Source organism: Acanthisitta chloris, unplaced genomic scaffold, assembly GCF_000695815.1.
Source record: "Acanthisitta chloris isolate BGI_N310 unplaced genomic scaffold, ASM69581v1 scaffold21401, whole genome shotgun sequence".
NCBI lineage: Eukaryota > Metazoa > Chordata > Aves > Passeriformes > Acanthisittidae > Acanthisitta > Acanthisitta chloris.
In genome coordinates, this window is record NW_008655690.1 from 15,438 (window position 1) to 34,993 (window position 19,556).

The 19,556-nt window shown below is 38.6% G+C and overlaps 1 protein-coding gene across 1 annotated transcript in view; it reads right to left on the reverse strand.

Annotated features, from left to right (window-relative positions):
* ICE1 (interactor of little elongator complex ELL subunit 1) overlaps positions 1-17,395 on the reverse strand; it is a gene marked incomplete at its 5' end in the record, with an annotated part of 30,144 nt that extends 12,749 nt beyond the window's left edge. Inside the window, 9 exons of the mRNA XM_009084028.1 lie at positions 42-1,341; positions 2,806-3,158; positions 8,981-9,070; positions 10,712-10,768; positions 10,857-10,896; positions 11,165-11,247; positions 12,911-12,948; positions 16,220-16,296; positions 17,276-17,395. Of these exons, the coding sequence (XP_009082276.1) occupies positions 42-1,341; positions 2,806-3,158; positions 8,981-9,070; positions 10,712-10,768; positions 10,857-10,896; positions 11,165-11,247; positions 12,911-12,948; positions 16,220-16,296; positions 17,276-17,395 (2,158 nt within the window). The remainder of the gene's footprint in view (positions 1-41; positions 1,342-2,805; positions 3,159-8,980; positions 9,071-10,711; positions 10,769-10,856; positions 10,897-11,164; positions 11,248-12,910; positions 12,949-16,219; positions 16,297-17,275) is intronic.
* Between the last annotated feature and the right edge of the window lie 2,161 nt (positions 17,396-19,556).

Here is a 19,556-nt window from a genome sequence, read left to right on the forward strand (position 1 = left end):
TTCCCCCTCCTTTGTATCTACTGATTTTCCATTTTCTGCACTATGGAGTAGCTCTGACAGTTTAGGTATTTCTAGAACACTTCCTCTGTTAAATTTAATAGCTAGTTCAATAGCTGGATCTCTGGTTATATTCATGTCTTCAATTCTGAGCTGTTCATCATCATTTGGAAATGAATTTTTGATTCCTTCAGTAGCAGATACAGATAAGTAATGCCCAGAGACTTTAACAGACTCTGGTTCAGATTCTCTGTCCACTTCATCTTTTATTGTTTGCACATGTTGTTTCTCAAGCATCTCTTTATTATCATGTTTTATTTCAGAGCACTGAGAGTGCTCAGAGATCTCAGTAGCTCCAGTGCGTGCCTCAGTCTCTTTAATTATTCCTTCCCCATCGTGCCTTATGTTTGGGTCTTTAGAACACTCTACTTCACAGGTTTTTGAACTCTTGAAGTCACACAGTACGTTTTCAGAGAGCTTGCTCTCATTGTTTGCTTCTGCAGAGAGTCCATTTATCTGTATCGCAGCTGTTATTTCCTCTTCAGTTACCACTTGTGTTATTTCTGCTACATCACTTTCCATATTACTTACTTTGATTACATTTTTTGATTCATTTTCAACCACCTCATTCGGTATGAGCACATCAGATTTCTCCTTAGAATCTTCAATTTGAAGCACAATGAATTGCTCAGATGGCAAATGATTAGCACTTTGTGGAAGAGGTACTTCCCTGGGAGTTTCTCTCTCTCCTGAAAATTCATCTCTTTCTACTTTCATTAATTCACTATGCTTTTCATGTGTTCCTTCATTATCAACAGCTTTGATTAAGATCATATTCTTCTCTGCTTGCTCTACCTCTCTACATTTTTCCATGATATTGTGCAGATTGCAACTTTGTAATACAAAATCAGCTGAAGAATCTCCCTCTTCACTATGAATGTCCTCACTATATCCTTCCTGTTCTTTGATGGCTTCCAATTCATGTGCTGTTGCTTCAGTTAGTTGTCTGTTCTCAGTTTCCGTATTCTCAGAATTCTCCAAACAATCTTTGTTAGTTTCCATGTTTGTAATTAAAGTAGCAGCTTCAGCATCGATCTCCTCCTTGCTTGACATCTTTGGACTGATATGAATGTTCTTTTCATTCCAACTCAGGTGAAGTGAGATTTCTGCATCAAGACCATGCTCACATGATTTGCTCTGTTGGTTACACTCCTCATTGAAGCTGATTACATTACAACTCGGAGGTTGAACTTGGTCTTCTTGTAAAATATCCTCCTCCACTGCAGAATCACTACAATCACCTTCGTCATCGCTGGAACCTGTGACTTCTCCAAACAACATATCCTTTATTGAAAAAAAAATAAAGTTAATATTCCAAACCCTGGCATCATTTTTAAGATCCACTTCTCTAAACAAGAACACTGGTGGTCTTGACTAGCAGTGGTTTTGAGAGATTAAGACTATTAACAAAATTACAACCATCACCATTTTTCTTCATAGCAAATGGAAAGTAGCTCTATAAAAAGTAAGAGACTTCTATACCCACCTACATGCAATCTAAGATTACTGGAAAACAGCATTTGACTTTCAAGCTCTGGAATTTTGCTATGAAAGCCACCCATATCCAACAGGAGCTGGGACTGTAAATCTGCACCCTTGGTAAAAGAAATTATGACAGCAAGTTAAGACAGATGACTGCGTGCTGGTTTTGGCTAAAGTAGTTGATTTTTTTCACAGTAGCTACTATGGGGCTATATTTTGGATTTGTGCTGAACACAGGGTTGGTAATATAGAGATGCTTTTTTTATTGCTGAGCAGTGCTTGCATGGCATCAAGGCCTTTTCTGCTTCTTGCACTGCGACACTATTCAGGGCGCTGGGGGAGCACGGCACGTTGGGATAGGACACAGTTGGGAGAGCTGACCCCAGCTGACCAAAGAGATGTCCCATAACCTTATGGCATCATGCTCAGTATATAAAGAGAAGGGAACCAGAAGGAAGGGTTGGGTTGGGTGAGTGATGGTATTTGACTTCCCCAGTCACCATTATGCATGACTGAGCCCTGCTGCCCTGGGGATGGCTGAACACCTGCCTGTCCATGGGAAGTGGTGAATGAATTCCTTGTTTTGCTTGGCTTGCATGCACAGATTTTGCTTTTTCTATTAAACTGTCTTTATCTCAATCCACAAGTTTTCTCACTTTTACTCTTCTCATTCTCCCCAGGATCCAGCTGGTGGGGAAAAGGGAACCAGAAGGAAGGGTTGGGTGTTGGGAGTGATGGTATTTGACTTCCCCAGTCACCATTATGCATGACTGAGCCCTGCTGCCCTGGGGATGGCTGAACACCTGCCTGTCCATGGGAAGTGGTGAATGAATTCCTTGTTTTGCTTGGCTTGCATGCACAGATTTTGCTTTTTCTATTAAACTGTCTTTATCTCAATCCACAAGTTTTCTCACTTTTACTCTTCTCATTCTCCCCAGGATCCAGCTGGTGGGGAAATGAGCAAGTGACTTTGTGGTTGAAACTCAGATTACACTGATCTGGAGTTATTGGCTAGGGTTAGACCATGACACTTGGGTTTAAATATACTACTGCAATTTATGTTTTGCTCCCTTCCACAGGCAGTATGCCATCAGGTAAAAAAAGTATTCATATGGATCTAAACACACAGAGACCCTTTCAGCACAGGAGGAAGGTACGCACTGGTACTAAAGAAAAGGAAAAAAAAGCCCAGGAATATAAAATCATTATTTCTGCAGTAAATTTAAGACCAAGTTAGTGCCAAGTCAGATGCATCCTGAAACTCACCTGTGTAGTTAGTGGTGAAAGCTGTACTGGAGAAAGCAGAGCAGGGAGAGGCCTGGCCCAATTCAGTATATCCATCACATTTCCATCTGGGCCCTTTTGCTCTGGATCAGAGAAGCCTGAAGTGCTGTGTGCTTCATCTGTCTGTATTATCACATCTACAATTTTATCCTCACTGCTGTGCAGACATTCTTCAGTAGTCCTTTTCTCAACATAATCCTCTCCAAAAGGCTCAGTACTGTCTTGAAGTTGCACAGCTGTTACAGAATTTTGCTTTACAGCACTTTCCAGTGAAGAATACCAAGGTAGTGTTTTGCCATCACACTTCCTGATCTTTTGGTGGATTTGTACAGTATCTAAGACATAAAAATATTGTTAAGAATTTTGTCACTCCCGTTTCTCTTTATAGAGATAATATATAATGGAACTAAAAATACATTACCATATTTTCACATGATGTTCCCATAGAAGCACTAAATGTCACTTTCAGAAATACTTTCCTTGCCAAGATGAGATATTATTATGCACAAACAATTATTTTTTCATTAAAAAGGCGTATGTGTGTGCAAAGAACTTCTCCTCAACCACTTTCTGGCTTGGATCATTAAGACTATTCTTCCCAATTTTCCTTATCAGGAAGCGCCGTTCTTCGTAGGACTGAAGGTCCATAGAACTCAATGATTTATATCAGTCTTTGCCCAGTAACTCATGGTCATGAATAGCAGGACAAGCATGCAGTGACATTCCCCATTCAGGATGTAATTCTCAACTTAAAACAACCTGCAGCTGTACTTGCAGGCCAGTTACAATTATCCCCTGCCATAAACACAGTAAGGGAGTTCTTAGCTATATTCCTAGTTATGATGTAATATGCATATGGTTTTAAATTGTTTGTTCTTTAAATCTCAATATTGAGTCTAATTGTATAAGATTTTGTCTTTAATGATATGACTTAGTCAAAGCTGAAACCCAGAACCAGTTATTCAGAAACTTTGTTCAGAATCCTCCTTCAGGCACACCCGGACACACAGACACACACTCACCCCCCACCAATGCCACAAGGGTTACACAATCTTCCAGAAAGAAAACTCTGCATGCTCAGAACTCCTTCCGGAGAAGGTATTGAGGTGTTTACTGGAAGAATCAGGATTATAAAAAAAGCAGTTCTTGATGTGCACACAGGCCCCCACCTACAACGGACCAGGAATGCACATCACAGCCACGGACTGCAATCACCCGTGCATTGCTGGAGCCATGGGTGGTGATAACCTTCTATCTCTTCTCCTACCTCTCTTTCTCTATTTCTCTCTTTCCACTTCCTCTCTCTTGGGGTGATCATACACTTCAGAACAGCTATACACCCCTTTTCCAATCTGTTAAATTTTTTCCTAGTTATGGTTTCAAAGCAGTTGTTCTAATCAAATTTGTTGTTCTATCAGTCATTTAGCATCATTTTGGGACCCTCTAACAATGAACCTGGCTGCCCTGCCTCAGAGCAGGGTCACAACACCATCCCACAGTAGAAAGAACAGCACATGCATAAAATGGTTTTGGGCAGAGGATGTATTGATTTAATTGGCACAACTTGCATTCTGTTGGAAAAATAAAAAAAAAGAATAATGTGCTTCATATTCCTGTCTGTGTTAATCCACTACCAGAACTTGCAGAGATATTCCTGAAGCAACATCAATGGTAGTATCATATTTGAAAACTTAATTTGATAGGCCAAAATGACCTCCCCAGCAAACAAAACCCTTTCAGAACATTCTGATATGTTGACTAGACTAAAGCCATAAATTATAAAAACTGATCAATAACCCTATTTCCAACATCCATCTCAGTCACTTCATGTAGCAGCTCCATGTCAAAATTTTAATTGCTGCAATGGACACCAGGAGGAGAGAGAAACTGTTCCTTCTAAAAGGCCTTAGCATACCATTTTGCCCAAAGATAAGTAAGCTCTGCTATCACCTTTTCATTTTACAAGTTTTAAGATCATACACTGTTTTATAAAACTGTTTACAAGCAGCAGTCACACAGTTTCCAGGATGTTCTAAATTTTCTCATGAAAAACATAGGATTCCTTTTATAATTTGAGCTCCATTAGATGATCCAAGAGAAAAAGAGATCCTTCATAAGAAGAAACAAAGAAAAGAAGGAAAATACAGAAGGTGGTTCTCTCTTAGAATTATTTCATGCTACTTTGTGCCAACCAGTTCTTAGCTCAGAATTTTCCCCACACTGAAGTGGGTAGCAACAGAGAGTTACGTATTTTGCCCCTAGAAGAACTTTTCACAGTGAAATACACAGTAGTACTAAGTTATCAGGATCTTTACATCTTATCTATCTACTCTACCTACTTTACCTACTCTCACAATCAGTCACGTACCCACATCGAGCCGAAGAATGATACACACCATCCATTGAAAAGTTTCCTCTGAGAAACGGATCAAAGATATAACTTCTGAATAACTAAGAGATTCTCCATCTTTCTCTTCTCATCGCTTTCCAACCCAGTCCCAGATAACTGTGAAGTTCTTTTGGAATGAGATGCTTTTCTCATGGTTACCCCTTTATACGTAGGAAGAGTTGTCAAAGCAATTTTTAAAGGTTCAGGATATGGCAAGCTTCTCTATAGGAAATGCCAATTCTTTGGCACCTGGGCCCAGTCCAGGAAAGTCCTACTGATATTGAGCCCATCTCGTTGGAAGGATCCTCACAAAGATCATACTGTGCAGACAAATTTTACTTTATCCAGGGAATTGCATTGTTGTTCATTTTGTCACTTAGTGAAAGGATTACATTCTCTGCTGAAATCTACAGCCTGGAATCTAGTTCATGTAGCTTCAAACCCTAACAATGCTGCCTTCTCTTACTTGTGAGAGAAGATTAAGATTACTCTGATCTGAGAGTACTCTCACAATCTATCACATACTACTGTGAAATACCTTATTGGTGCAGAACAGAGGAAAGAGAGCGGAGATGAAATAAGCAACCCAAGGCTAGCATTGGTTGCCTTGGTACTAAACAAATTGAATTTTACAACTCAAAACTTTGCTTCTGTTTGTCCACATTGCAGAGCAATTCACTGTTGCAAAACATTGCCCTCTCCTCACTCCAAACAACGAAGCAACTTTCTTAAACAAGTCTTGTGCTTTTTTCTTCTCAAGAAGGACTGGATTAAGATGGTGGATATTTTATAAAAATAATTAATCTGGCCATAGAACCTCATCTGATTTACAGCAAAACTTCATCACCATCGGCACAGTGAATGCAGATAGCAATTGCACACTTCTCAAGAACAGAAATACTTAAGAAAAAAACCCTTCACCAGAAGTTTTTAGTGCCCTGAAAACAAGACACAATGTTTCAACCTGTTTCCAGTTATGTGAATTTCAGGATGCTTTATACAGCAGCTATTCTTTAGAACTATGGACAATGCTCTGTTTTCTGAGACAGCAAATTCTCACATTCCATCATATGAAACAAATAATTAGAGTGAACACTGTGTAACCGAAACTAAATGCATGATGCTACACTATATAAAAAGATGTTACCTCGAGAGACTTTCAAATGGTCTGAAAGACAGAAAAGAGTTCTGCTTCTTAAATCACTCACATCCTCTGGACTTTAACCTCAGGACCATAAAACATACACATGTCCCTAGGGATTCCATCTTATCTTTGTATTTTTACATGTAAACCTACTGCTTTGTATCTCCTTTTATGTGGTATTAAAGCAGCTATCAAGGTACCTCCAGTGTGCTTGTTTCCATCTCTGCTTTTAAGATCTACATGCAGCTTCTCCCCTACCCTGGATCTCCAAACAGAAAAGAGCAGGTAAGATGGGTATAGCTCTGTAGTAAGCCAGATTTAGCTCAGAACCCAGTCACACATACCACTTGAGGAGGCTCAGCTCCTCCCAGATGCAGTCTTCCCATTTTCCCCTCAGTTTGTCTCAGCATAACATACAAACAGTGCATGTTAGAGAATACACATTGACAAAATCTTCAGCACAAAGCTGCCAAGATTCCTCATATGCTTCTTCACATACTCATTCACAATGTAGGTGACTTTATGCTCAAATTACATGGGACAGAGTTTTCCAAAGACTGAAAAACCATCCATGTCTTATTAACCTCAGATTATGGCCCAAGGTTATTGGTCTGATGGTCAGATGCAGGTACAGTCAACTTTATTACTGAATATTTGTAACAATACTAACAAATGCTTTGAAATTAAATTTGGGAAAACCTCTTTGTCCTATGAAGCTTCACAACAGCACATTTGGAAAGCCTAATGAATCTTCCAGTTTTCATACATGAAGACATTCCTCAAGAAAGCCATTCAAAGTGGCATCAACCTTGGTGGAACAGAGAAAGCACTGATCATCATGCAAAGTTTTGGGTATTTTACAGCATACTTGAATTTACTAAGAAATCAGTCAGAAGAAGTACCTTCCTGAAAGGCTAGAAAGGCACACAGATGAACTGACATTCTCTGGAAAAGATACCACCATCAAGATGATTTGCTCTCTAAGATGAAACCATTAAAATATGGGACAAGAAATTGGGGCAAACTCATTAAGATCCTTATTTTTCTAAAAGAATGCACCTGTAAACATAAGCATTTTCTTATTATGCATCCAAGGTAATGGCCACTTTCATGAGAAGCAGAATAACAAGATGGTTGTCCTAGGCTTCAAGAAGGAAAACAACAAACCCAAGCAATGGACAGTAAGATGTACTTCTACAATATCTAACCATTCCAAAAAAACCATGTTCTAAGCTCAGAACTTCTTCCACACTGAAGTGGGCAGAAAGAGAGACTGGCTAGAAGGGACTGTTATGGTTAATTGCTTCCTTTTCTGAAAGTTTCCTTGAGAAGATATGAATAGGAAAGGTGGGACAGGATTTCTGGATTCTAAAGTTCCCCTTGTGGTGGATAGGAAGGGACTAGACAGTAGAAACTGATACCCCTAAAATCACACATATTTCAAACTCTTCAGTTTCTTCTGCTTGTTCTTATCATTTGATTGACCCTTGATCAAGAGCTTAAATTCAGAATTTCAGGGCACAACTGTCTCGCTCAGTGTTGGAGCTGAGGCCACAGATCTGTTCCATTAAACCAGTGAAAGTGAGGTTGATAAACAGGCTTATGAGCTGGTCCTTATATTTTGGCACCTCTTAAGTAGAACACACTGGAACACCTTTGAAACAAGATTCATTTGGATCTACACTAGTAGACTTAACAGGGTGGGAAGAGAGGATAAGAGTTCACCTTCAAAGCTCTTGGGTTGGGTAACTATCCCAGATAGCATCTCTACAGCTTGAGTTACAGAGAATCAAAGTAGCAGAAAAAAATAAAAGATCAATGAGCACATTCTGGAGAAGCAACTACAGAAATACTTGGACAGATTTAAAGCACCTATTACTCTTGAGGTCAGAAAGAAAATGGTATCTGTTACGTAAAGTTAAAGCAGTTCAAGTTTGCTGTGAATACACATATGAATAACTACTCAGTATTTTTTATTATTATACTGAGCATCATGTTACAAAATTAAAGCTATCATAAAACTGTATGTTTCGTTTGCATCATAAATCTGAAATATTATTATTCAGGCAGGTATGAATGAAGAAAATGGAGATAACTCAATTTTACAATCCAACTATCTTCAAACTAAAAAGAGCATCTGCATCCCTCACATTATGTACCACAAGAGTTTATAATGATATAATTACAGTATAAACCTAAGGTGAGTTTTGACTACTTAAAAATAGTCAAAGCAGCTGATAGTAAAAGAATTTGATATCTCAATTATAACAGCAGACTACAGTAGCTTTTAGTTAGAAAGGCATTCAAGTTTACTTGGCTGTTCAAATGAATATTTGAATTCACACATGTACTTGACCAGGCAGTTACCAAGGAAAGTATTTCAGTCCTTCCAAAAATGTTATGCAAACAGTACCCAACCTGATAATACCCCAGTAACAATAAATTAATGCACCTGCATATTAATAAATTCACATTTACTGGAACCTACCTTCTGTAACAGTCAGTCTTCTTTTTTCAGGCAATGCCTTATCCTGAACAGAAGCTGAAAAAAAGTGCCTATATTTATTTTTCTCAGAAATAGAAAGTGCTTCAAGAAAATTTCAAGAATTTGCATGCTATCTCACCCAAGACAGGATCATTTTCCTCATTCTCTCTTTTTCCTGTTGCGCTGTCAATGCACATCCACAGTTCTTCTAACAAGAGCTTCACTTTTTCTGTTAGAACAAACAAAATGAATAAAGATATTTTTTAAATAAATTGAGGAAATTGAACTAAAAATTTATGCTCCTTTATTTTTACTCATAACACAGACATGCCTACAACAAAACACAAAAAAATTAAGATAAGGCACAAGCCTCAGAGAAAGAGAAATGCTAGATGCCATTAAGGGAATGGATCATGTACTGCCCATATCCACACAGGAGACTAGAGGAACAGCTGCAGAATGCTTTAGGTTTTCCTTTTTATAGTCAGTGTTGCAAAAAGTTGTAGCAGCTCCCAGAGTAAAATGTAAAAGCAGAATTGAATGTACCATGAATGAAATTAAATAGCTTTCTAAAATACTCAGGCTATATGAATGTAAATGGGAGAGAAAATCTTTTAGGAAGAAAGCATTTATATCATATTTTTTCTTTCTGCCAACTGAGTATCTTAGCGTCTCGGTATCTCAGCATCTTAATCTTATTATGGAGTAATAGCACCATGCATCTGAATTAATTATCAGGCCTAGAGTCCTAACAGCACCATTGCTAGGTGATGTCAAACAACCTAGTTCAGAAACAGAAGAGCAGGTGGAGAGGGAAAAATAAACCAAAACCTCAGTAAAATACTCAAGCACATCATCTACTTATGCCAAAACTATCATCAGATCCAACAATCAGGAATTGAGTTTTTGGTGCCAATTCCATAAGTCAAAGGCCACAACAAACTGCTGCAGTTTTATGAAGAGGCATCTTAAAAAAAACCACAGCACGTAAGAGGAAAACCTGCCAAATTTTGCTTAACAGCTAATAACAACACTAACATTTTCTCATTACTAATACACCCTTGCTGCTATTTGAAGCTCATATTAGTGCTCAGATATCAATTTTCCTATTTTGTCGCTAATTAAAAATCAAAGTATGGAATTGGGTACCCATTCAGTACAATCCAAAAGGAAGTAAAAAATATGCCAAGACACACAAAAATTGACAAGGTCTACATTTTTCAGAAAATTTAATTTCTGCAACAGACTTATTGCAAAGCAAGAAACAGTACAGGGAAATTCTTTTGCCTCAAAATTGCTTTCAGCATATCTAAACAATTCAAAAGCAATACCACCATTTTCTAAGACTACAAAAATATAAAAATAAAATTGCTTGAAGTTTGGCCTCAGTACTTTAGAAGAAGTTTAGAAGGAGTTTGCTCCATTACAGTTAGATTCAGATAATTTGTAGCATGTATTTTCGATCATTAGGGGGGAAGTAAGTCAACAGGATAAGATACAGCTATACCTCCTGGATTTCCATTTGAATTACAGAACCTCACACAGAGTGTTTTGTCCTTTATGATTTCAATGAGCTTCAAAGACACAGGGATTGTTTATATTTTTCTCAGTGTTTGCGTTCTGGTTTATAATTGCAAATCAGTTGACTTCACACACGCACAGGGCAGACTAGTCATTTTTATGAATCAAGTATTTCATTAGTGCAAAACTTAAACTGATACTACTACATCAGTGTAACATGTATCAACCACATCTGCCCTTACAGCATTTCTGTCAGTATCCTGTTTCCAAAAATGCAATTCCAGAAGAGTTGAAATAAACTCATAACAATTAGTTCCACACAGAGAACAGTCTTGCAAACAAATCTTACCTTTGTCTATATCTGTTGTAAGATCTTCACTTGAACTCTGGGTCTCTGCATGCTTCACTGTTAAAAACAGGAGAGGTGAAATCAAAAGGTTCAAACAGAACAATACCACATACAAATCTGAAGGCAATCAAAGGTGAACACTTACCTTTTCGGCACTTCTCTTTAATTACGCCATCGAGTTTTCCCTGTTAAAATTTAAAAGTATGATTTTTTAAATGCCATATATAGTTTGTAGAGCATCTACTCTTAATGAGTGTGAAATCTAAATCAACATTTCAAAGGTCATTCTTCAGCTGGAAAATTTCTCTCTCTTAAGGGTGAACTGCTATGTTTAGTTACTCAGTATCCCCAACAAATATAAGTTTACTGTTTCAGTATGTCTACTACTAGTAGTTTCCTTTCTTTCTCCCAAATACTAAAAGAAGCTTCACCCAAAACCAAGAAAAGTCTTACTTGTGCCTTCTTCAGCTCCTTTTCCAGCCTTTTCTTTTCAGTTTTCAGCTGTCTGAAGTCCTGTGTATGCTTTGTTGCAGCCTCTTCAAGAAAGAGAACAAAAATTCAAGTTAGAAACTACATTATAAGAGCCCATTAATTTCAGTAGCACTGGTCACTAGTTTGCAAATCAAATTACCAGGAAAAAAAACAGGTAAGTGTGAAATAAAAATCTACTGAAGTCATATTTCAGCTCATTAAGACAATAACTTACACATCTAAGTATGTTGTCATCCACTGCAAAATTACTGTTCTGAACTACTGCAAGACATTCATAAGTTTTCTCACTTACATGCAAGAGTGAAGTGTACAACATATTGTAGTGATACTGTACTGCAGAACAATACAAACCAAGTGAAAAAAATGAAATAAAATTAAGAACAGGGTGCAATGGGTTTTTTCACACATTTTATACTCTTATTTAAAAGTGGGCTCTGGTTCAAACATGAAAACACCATAGCCAGCTGCATTAGAATGCTACAGGTAGCACTCAACTCATAAACACAGAAAAGGACTTTATCTCTTAATGTCTAACACCTGGGCAGAGTGCAGATGGGTGGGAATAGAGAACACAGGGTAGGTATACATGGGCAGCAGAGAAAAGATAGATGGAATTTGTGTGCTGATCAGGTCACAGAAGAGAGCGTATTAAAAGAAGGAGCATTAAAAAGGCAGCTCAGGTGGTATGATGGCAAAAATGGCAAAATTTCATAGTGACAAAAGATGCAAGGCCTGGGATATTTAATGAACACAGAAAAAACCAAAACAGATTGAAATAGTCACTGAAACTGGATCTAATGCAAACCCTCAATATTTTGTTCTAGTTCTGCCACAGTCTTTGGAGGCAAGTGTATATACAAACCTGGCTGTCCTGTAATGGAACTCCAAAATTCTTATTAAAATCAACACCTTGTACTGCACTTTACAGTAGGATTTGGAGGGCTTGTAACACTAAGATACAAGTCACTCAGTTCACTGTACTCTAAGCTATGATAAGCCCAGCTGCAAGCATGCTATGAATGCAAGTATTGACCTTGCCAAATGACAGTACAGCAAGCAAAGTATCATCAAGTTTTTGCTACAAACAAACTAACCAACCAAAACACAATTGCCAGAATATCTAAAAATCAGAAAACATGTATCAGGATCACCATATATTTAAATATTTTTATAAATGTGTCTAGAAGAATCCTGCAAGGATTATTAGAATGCTGAAGAACATGCTCTATGAAACTTGTTGAACTAGATATAATTAGCCTGAGAGGAAAAGAAAGCAAATCTTAGAAGGAATCCAAGAACAGCTTTCCTGTACAAGAAGGTATAAAGAAGATGGAATGAGACTGTTCACTGCTGTATGGTGGCCATCAAATGTAAACTGAAACATGAGAGTTTCCATCTTGTTATAAGGACAAATATGTCAGTCATGCAGTGAATCAAGTTGCCTGGACAGGCTGGTCAGGCTCTATCCTTTGGGGTTTTCATGACCATAATTTCCCTTCCAACTTCATTTATGCTATATGCCTAAGATACTCAGCAGAAAACGTTTTGCAGGAGGGCTGATGTAATTCAGAGACTCAGCACCCCACATGTTACTGCCCTGCCTTACTCCTTAGGGTCCCAAACTTAGTCACAATTATTTCCTTGGATAGGAAAGGAACCAAGAGATTCAGTAAGACAACAGTACAATAACACAACGTAAAAAGTTACCTTCAAGTTTCTTCACTTTTGCTTCCAGTTTCTTTCTTCTGTTAAAAAAAAAACACATACATCATTTTTTAAACAGAATTTTGTTGCATGAAAAGCCAAAAAAAAAAAAAAATCTACCCATTTCAAAGAATACACACTTCCTAGACACAGGACCTGCGAGAGCAATGAGTCCCTGAACTTGTAAAATTAAATCAGTAGCATGCTGCTGACATTCTCACACAAACAGCTGTGACTGTTACAGAGGCAGAGTTTGATTTAAAGAGAGTCAATCCACTAATGCAGGTACATAAATATACCCTTAGCTACCACTTGGGATTTAAAAACACAACCATGGAAAACTGGCTTCTGGTTTTTGCATTACTGTGATGTGATGCAGACAGGTTAGTTTTACTCCTTAAAAACAATTAAGCCTTGCTTACAATGAATAATATTACTGACCTCATGTGACCTACTGCTTAAAATAGCCTCAGTCAAAGGTATATAAAACAGCTATAGCATCACAGAATTGAGGTTGAAGGGCCCTCTGGAAGTCATCTTGTCCAATCTACCCTGCTCAAGCAGGGCCACCTACAGCTTACTGCCCAGGACCATGTCCAAATGGCTTCTGATCATCTCCAAGGATGGAGAGGCCACAAGCTCCCAGGGCAACCTGTGCCAGTACTCAGTCATTCTCACAATAAAACCAATGCTTCAGAGGGAACCTTCTGTGTCTTAGTTTGTGCTCATCACCTCTTGTCCTGTCACTGGGCTCCACAGAAACAAGCCTAGCTCCATCTTCTTTACACCTTCCCTTTAGGTATTTATAGACATTGATAATATCACCCTGACCCTCTCTTCTCCAGACTTAGTCCCAGCTATCTCAGCCTTCTGTCAGTGGACAGATGGTTCCATGCCTTAAACATCTTCATGGACCTTCAGTGAACTCACTCCAGTATGTCCATATCGCTCTTGTACGGAGGAGCCCAGAACTGAACACAGTACTTCAGTGGTGGCTTCACCAGCACTGAGCAGAGGGGAAGGGGGACCTCCCTCAGTCTGCTGGCAAAACTTTGTTTCATGTAGACCAGGATATTGGCAGCCTTCTTTGCCACAGGTGGGTACCACTGGCTCATGGTGTCTTGGTGTCATGGTGCTAGACTTGGTGTCTAGCAGCATTGCAAGCTGCTCTCCAGCTGAGTGGCCCCCAACATGGACTGGTGTGTGGGGCTGTTCCTCACCAGGTGCAGCACTTTGCACTTCTCCCTGCGGAACTTCTCAAGGTTTCTGTCAGCTCATTTCTTCAGCCAGTCAAGCTTGTGCTGGATGGCAGCATGCCCCTCTGGCCCACAGCCACACTTGTGTCATTAGCAAACTTGCTGAGGGTATGCTCTGCATTTCACCAACAAAGATATTAAACAGAACTGGACCCAGTATGCAGCCCCTGCTGTATTCTCCCAGGGTACACTGCTACCTACTGCTATCCAACTAGACTCTGCACCCTTCATCACCACCCTCAGGGCCCAGTCTACCTCACTGTCTGCCAATCCAGCCCCTACAGCACCAGCCTGAGGGTCTATGAGGCTGTTATGGGAGACAGTGTCAGAGACCTTATTGAAGAGCTACTGCTCTCCCCTCATCTACCAAGCATGTTAGTTTATCAAGTCAGTCAAGTATGACTTCCCCTTGGTGAGGCCATGCTGTCTGCTCCTGAGGAGTCTAGTGTCCTTCATGTGCCTGAAAACAAGTTCCAGGATGAGCTGCCCCATCACCTTCCCAGGGATCAAGGTGAGGCTGACTGGCCTGTAGTTCCCTGGCTCCTCCTTCCTGAAGATATGGAGGGACAGATAGGACTCAAGGAATGTATCTATATTGACACAGTGTATTGCCAGCACATCAGGGTGGTCAGTTCTCTATTAAGGTGTAGTTAGCAACGAGGCAGCTGCTCTCTGCTACTCTTAGACAGGATGATCTTCTAAACGTTCCTTTAAGCCTATGAGACAGAGTACACCTATGTGAAATAAGTGCAGTCTGGCAGAAGTGACAACAATGCTAGTCTGCTTGTACAATCTTTTGAGTAACAGTGGCTTGCTGCTGTGCATATGAATACCATGTTTGACAGGCCACATAAGGATACTACGCTATCTCACGTAAGAGATGCTTCAGTGACTTGATCATTCTCATGACTCTTTGCAGGACCCTCTCCAGTATACCCACGTCTCGTACACAGAAGCCCACAACTGGGCACAGTACTGCAAGCATGGCCTTGCCAGTCTGGACCTGAGGGAACTGATCACTTCCCATGACCTCCTGGTAGCACCAAAATAGCTAAGGAACACCAAAATTAAAAATGATAGCAGCTTACACAGAAGTAAGAAGTCACCAGTGAGAGTCCCATTGGGATGTGTGCTGAAATGCATCAGAAAAAAAAGCTGACTACAAAAAAATAGCAGAAGGGTCTTAGAATTGCAAGTCCCTAGAGAGCAATCACTGGTTTTGATAAATGCAAAGAGATGCACAGGGAGACAAATAACCACAACTACAAATTCATAACACCCAGCTATTAGCTGGTTCTCCTTTGAGAGCATAGGTACCTTTCCATATAAGATTGAGCAGTCACAGTTCCCTGATGGAAGTGACTTAGAGGCTAGGAGTATTATAGGGTTAAAAAGCAATTAGACAAATTCATTAGACTATCCATCAAGAGCTGTAAGAGATGATAACACACATATGCTTCAGGCAAGGAAGCCTTTGAGTGACTGATTGCTGGATAAAAAACAAACTTTGGAAATTATCAAGGCACAGCTTCAGAATATTCTGTACCACGGCAGCAAAAATGACTTCTACACTTTTGGTACCAAATCCCTCCTGCTCATTTCCAAACAGTACACCCTGAACGGCTGAGCTATTTCTTCAAAAACTATTTTAGGGACTGATTCTAGTGCAGACCATTTTGCCAGTATCATTTCTATACTGCTCTCAAAGAATTATGAGCACAACTGAAATGGACAGCAATAACTAAAAGCCAAGACCAAGAACCTCTTAAAACTGGAGAAACAACAGCTTCTTCTCAATCTCACCCTGTTCTTAAAAACTTCCACTAAGTAACCACCAAAAGCCACTTCAAGACAAGATAAGTAAATGAACACTACACTCAAGAGTGTTTGCTGCAAAATTTAAGACAATTCCTCCAACAACTCTCTGTTCTAAGAGCCCACAAATATAAAATATTTAGCAAAATGGAAAGAATGATTAGGTAAAGTACAAGATCAAGTTCCAGAAGAGGTTAAGAGGGGGGAAAAAAGGCTGTGAAAAAAAAGAAGCATCACTCACACAGCATCACTGTTTACTATTTCTTCTTTAATTTTAACATATTCCAGTTGACTTTCCCGAAAAATCTTGAGAGAACTCTGTAAAGAAGGAAAGCACAGTTAAAATATGACTACACTCAGGGCCAAAAAAATAGATAGCAGACACTTTACCTATGCTTTTGTTAAAAAGAAGTGCATAGCCAAAAAAGTATATTTGATGAGAAAATAAGCAAATTGAAAAGCCAGGTTATCCTCCTTCTTTAAAGGCAAAAGTTATAACGAACAAATACATAAATCTCTATCTCTCTATCTTTTGAGTATGTGCCTCCAACACCAATCTGGATAGGAACTCAAAACTGAAGTCAAGAGCACAACTATTATACACCATATGTATAATCCTCCTTTTTCTGAAAAAGTGTCACCAGGACATCAGCTACTAATGCTTGCTGCAGGAAGAGGATCTTAAAAACAGTTCTAACATAGAAAACAAACTAGGCACAGAGACAAGGCAAATGTTAATATCCTACCTTACACCATCATGAAAAGACCATGAGAAAGAGGCTGGGGTATTCTTTTCAGAAGTAATAGTTAATGTTTAGAAAATATATATATATTTACATGATTTGAACAGTCAAAAGCTTTTTCTCCTGCAGACTAAAATTCAACTAAGGGATAGGAGAGAATCAGGAATCTATTCAAGAAGCTAATAATGTAAAAACATATGTTCAAAATGGTAACAGAAGCATAATCCTTTTCTGTACAGATCCTCTTTTCACCTATTCAGTAATCTGCTAAGATCAGAACAGAAAACCAAAGGAATCTGAATGTTTCTCCCTCCTTCCTAAGTGAGGAAATAAAACCCAAATAATCTTATCAAAAATCATAGGAACTACAACAACCTAAACTTTTTGCCTCTCTGAAACCTGCTGCCATTTAATTAATTCCACCTAAATCCAGAGCTGCCTGTCCCAGTGAGCTGGAAATAACAACTGGGCTCATTAAAGTCAGCTTTGTTAAAATGAGCATTAAATATATACATTTCCTTTGACAGAAAAAGTGCAAATTATTTAAACCTTACAAGCACACCTTTTTCTCTTCCAGTTCTGCCTTCAATGAACCCAGCTCTTCCTGGCACCTTTCCAGAGGCAGGATTTTCTGTAGCATCTGCTCCACTTGGCAACGAAGAGCAGAGATCTCTCTGAAAAGGGATGTGCAATTAAAAAAGAAGTTGCCAAAAGCACAGGTGCTTTCAAACTCAATATTCTGATTGTTCAAACGTCTGAGTATCTTGCTTTTTTTCCTATGGAAAAAAGAGCTGGCAGAGATACCCAAAAGCTTTTAAGAGGCTCAGCATTCTCATTTTAATATCCAACATTTTACATTCAAAGAAAATTCAGTATCTGATTAAAAAAACACTACACTGAGCTAGATGCAAGCAGATGACATGTGCCACATAGGAGTGCTGCCTACACTGAAGTGCCAGTAAAGAAGTGTCTCTGCATTCATAGTACTGTAAAATAAGAGCAGAGTCCAACTGTGGTATCTTTCAGCAGGCAGGATTGAATCCATAAGAATTACATGCTGCCTCTTCCTCTATAATCAGGAGGAGTAAGCAAAGGCCACACAGCCAAAATGCTTCACAGATATGGCCACCCCAAACAGGCTTACATTTAATCACCACCAAAAGATGAGCTCCACATCTCCACTTGGTCACTTAGGACTCTTATGCAACACAGGGCCAGGAAAGAATCTCACACAGGTATAGCAGAAGGACAGATTTCCCTGCTTATCAAGGATACCTTTGCTAACTATGGTCTAGGAAGCATGGTAAAAGGCCCATATTAAAAGCTCAGCCTAGCAATGCAGGGCTGTTGCTATTATAGCACCAGACCCCTAAAACTAACCATGACACAGAGAACAGTGTCTTTAATAAACAATTTAAATCAAACTTACCGTTCAGCAAATTGAAGCTGTAATCTCTTGTTAAGGTAGAAATTAGAGTTTATCAAATGTCCTTAAGTGTATTTCAATCCAATTGCTACTTGTCAAGAAACATCCAGTAAAGACTTCCACACGCAAAAAAACTTGTACAGGACTTGCAGAACTAAGTGCTTAATACATACATTTCAATACATTTGAAGTGAATAAGCAGAGCTTTGTTACATGAAAAAAAAATTTAGTAATTCTCAGCAACACAGATTTCAAATGGATCATCTTCAACCACAGACTAGACACAGGCAGATCTTAAGTGGACAGTTTTAATTCCAAAGGCCTATTTTCTTTACAAAATCTACCCAGTCTGTTCTTTACTAGAGAAATCATCTCTCAACTTAAACCTCAATTAAAAAGCCTCAAATCCTCTCAGAAGAAATGTTATAGGTATACTAATTCTGTAAGAACACTAATAGAAAAGGATATCAGTGCACTTCTGTTGATACTCTGTCAGCAAACGACTGCAAGAAAAGAAAAAAATACATTACTCATCTTCTCACCTGATTTTGACAATCATGCCTTAGGATACCTTTCTTTTTGCTTTATAAGTAAATACAGGAAGGGTAAGATTGGTTTGCATTTTCTGACAGTAGTCAATAAACCCCTTTTGTTTCATTAAGGCATTCAAACCTCAAAAAAAGACTGCTTTAAAATAGAAAAAAAACCAACTGGTAATTATATGAATTTGTAGACATTAACTAATTGCAGCTTTAAACAAAAAAAAACCCCAGCATACTGTGTAGGTCAAGAACATAACATACATTTATTCTTTAATAAATACATATATGATATGCTCCCAAATTTAAAAGGATGTTTTCCTAAAAAAGAACACATAAATCTCAGAAAAATAGTTCGAAAGACCCTAAAAGGCTTTAATCCCTCAGCAACCACAAGAGGGTAACACCTAATCCAAGTGGGCCGTAGGACAGCACCAAGGAAAATTACTGTTTTCTTTCCTTAAAAGTTAGGCTTTTTAAGAACGGCCAGAAGAGAGGAGAAGAAATAGAATAGAATATATGCTGATGGTTTCTGAGAATAACTGGAAGCATCACAGAACAGAAAGAAAACTATTAGAAGCATTCTAGAATCTTCCTGTTCTGAATGATGTTAAACTTGGTTTTTCATATTCTGATATTTAATCCCAACAGCATTTCACACCTTAATGATCAGACTACATTCTGTGAAAAGGTTCCTATACATCTGTACTCAACTTTTAGTTCTCACACTACACTCTTCACAATAGAAAAAATGAAATAAATCTTTTCAAATTTTGCCTCTGCCTGTACTTATAATAATATATGCAATGTATAGTAATATATAGGTATACAAAATAACCTTGTTTACTGCCATTACACAAATGTTTTGGG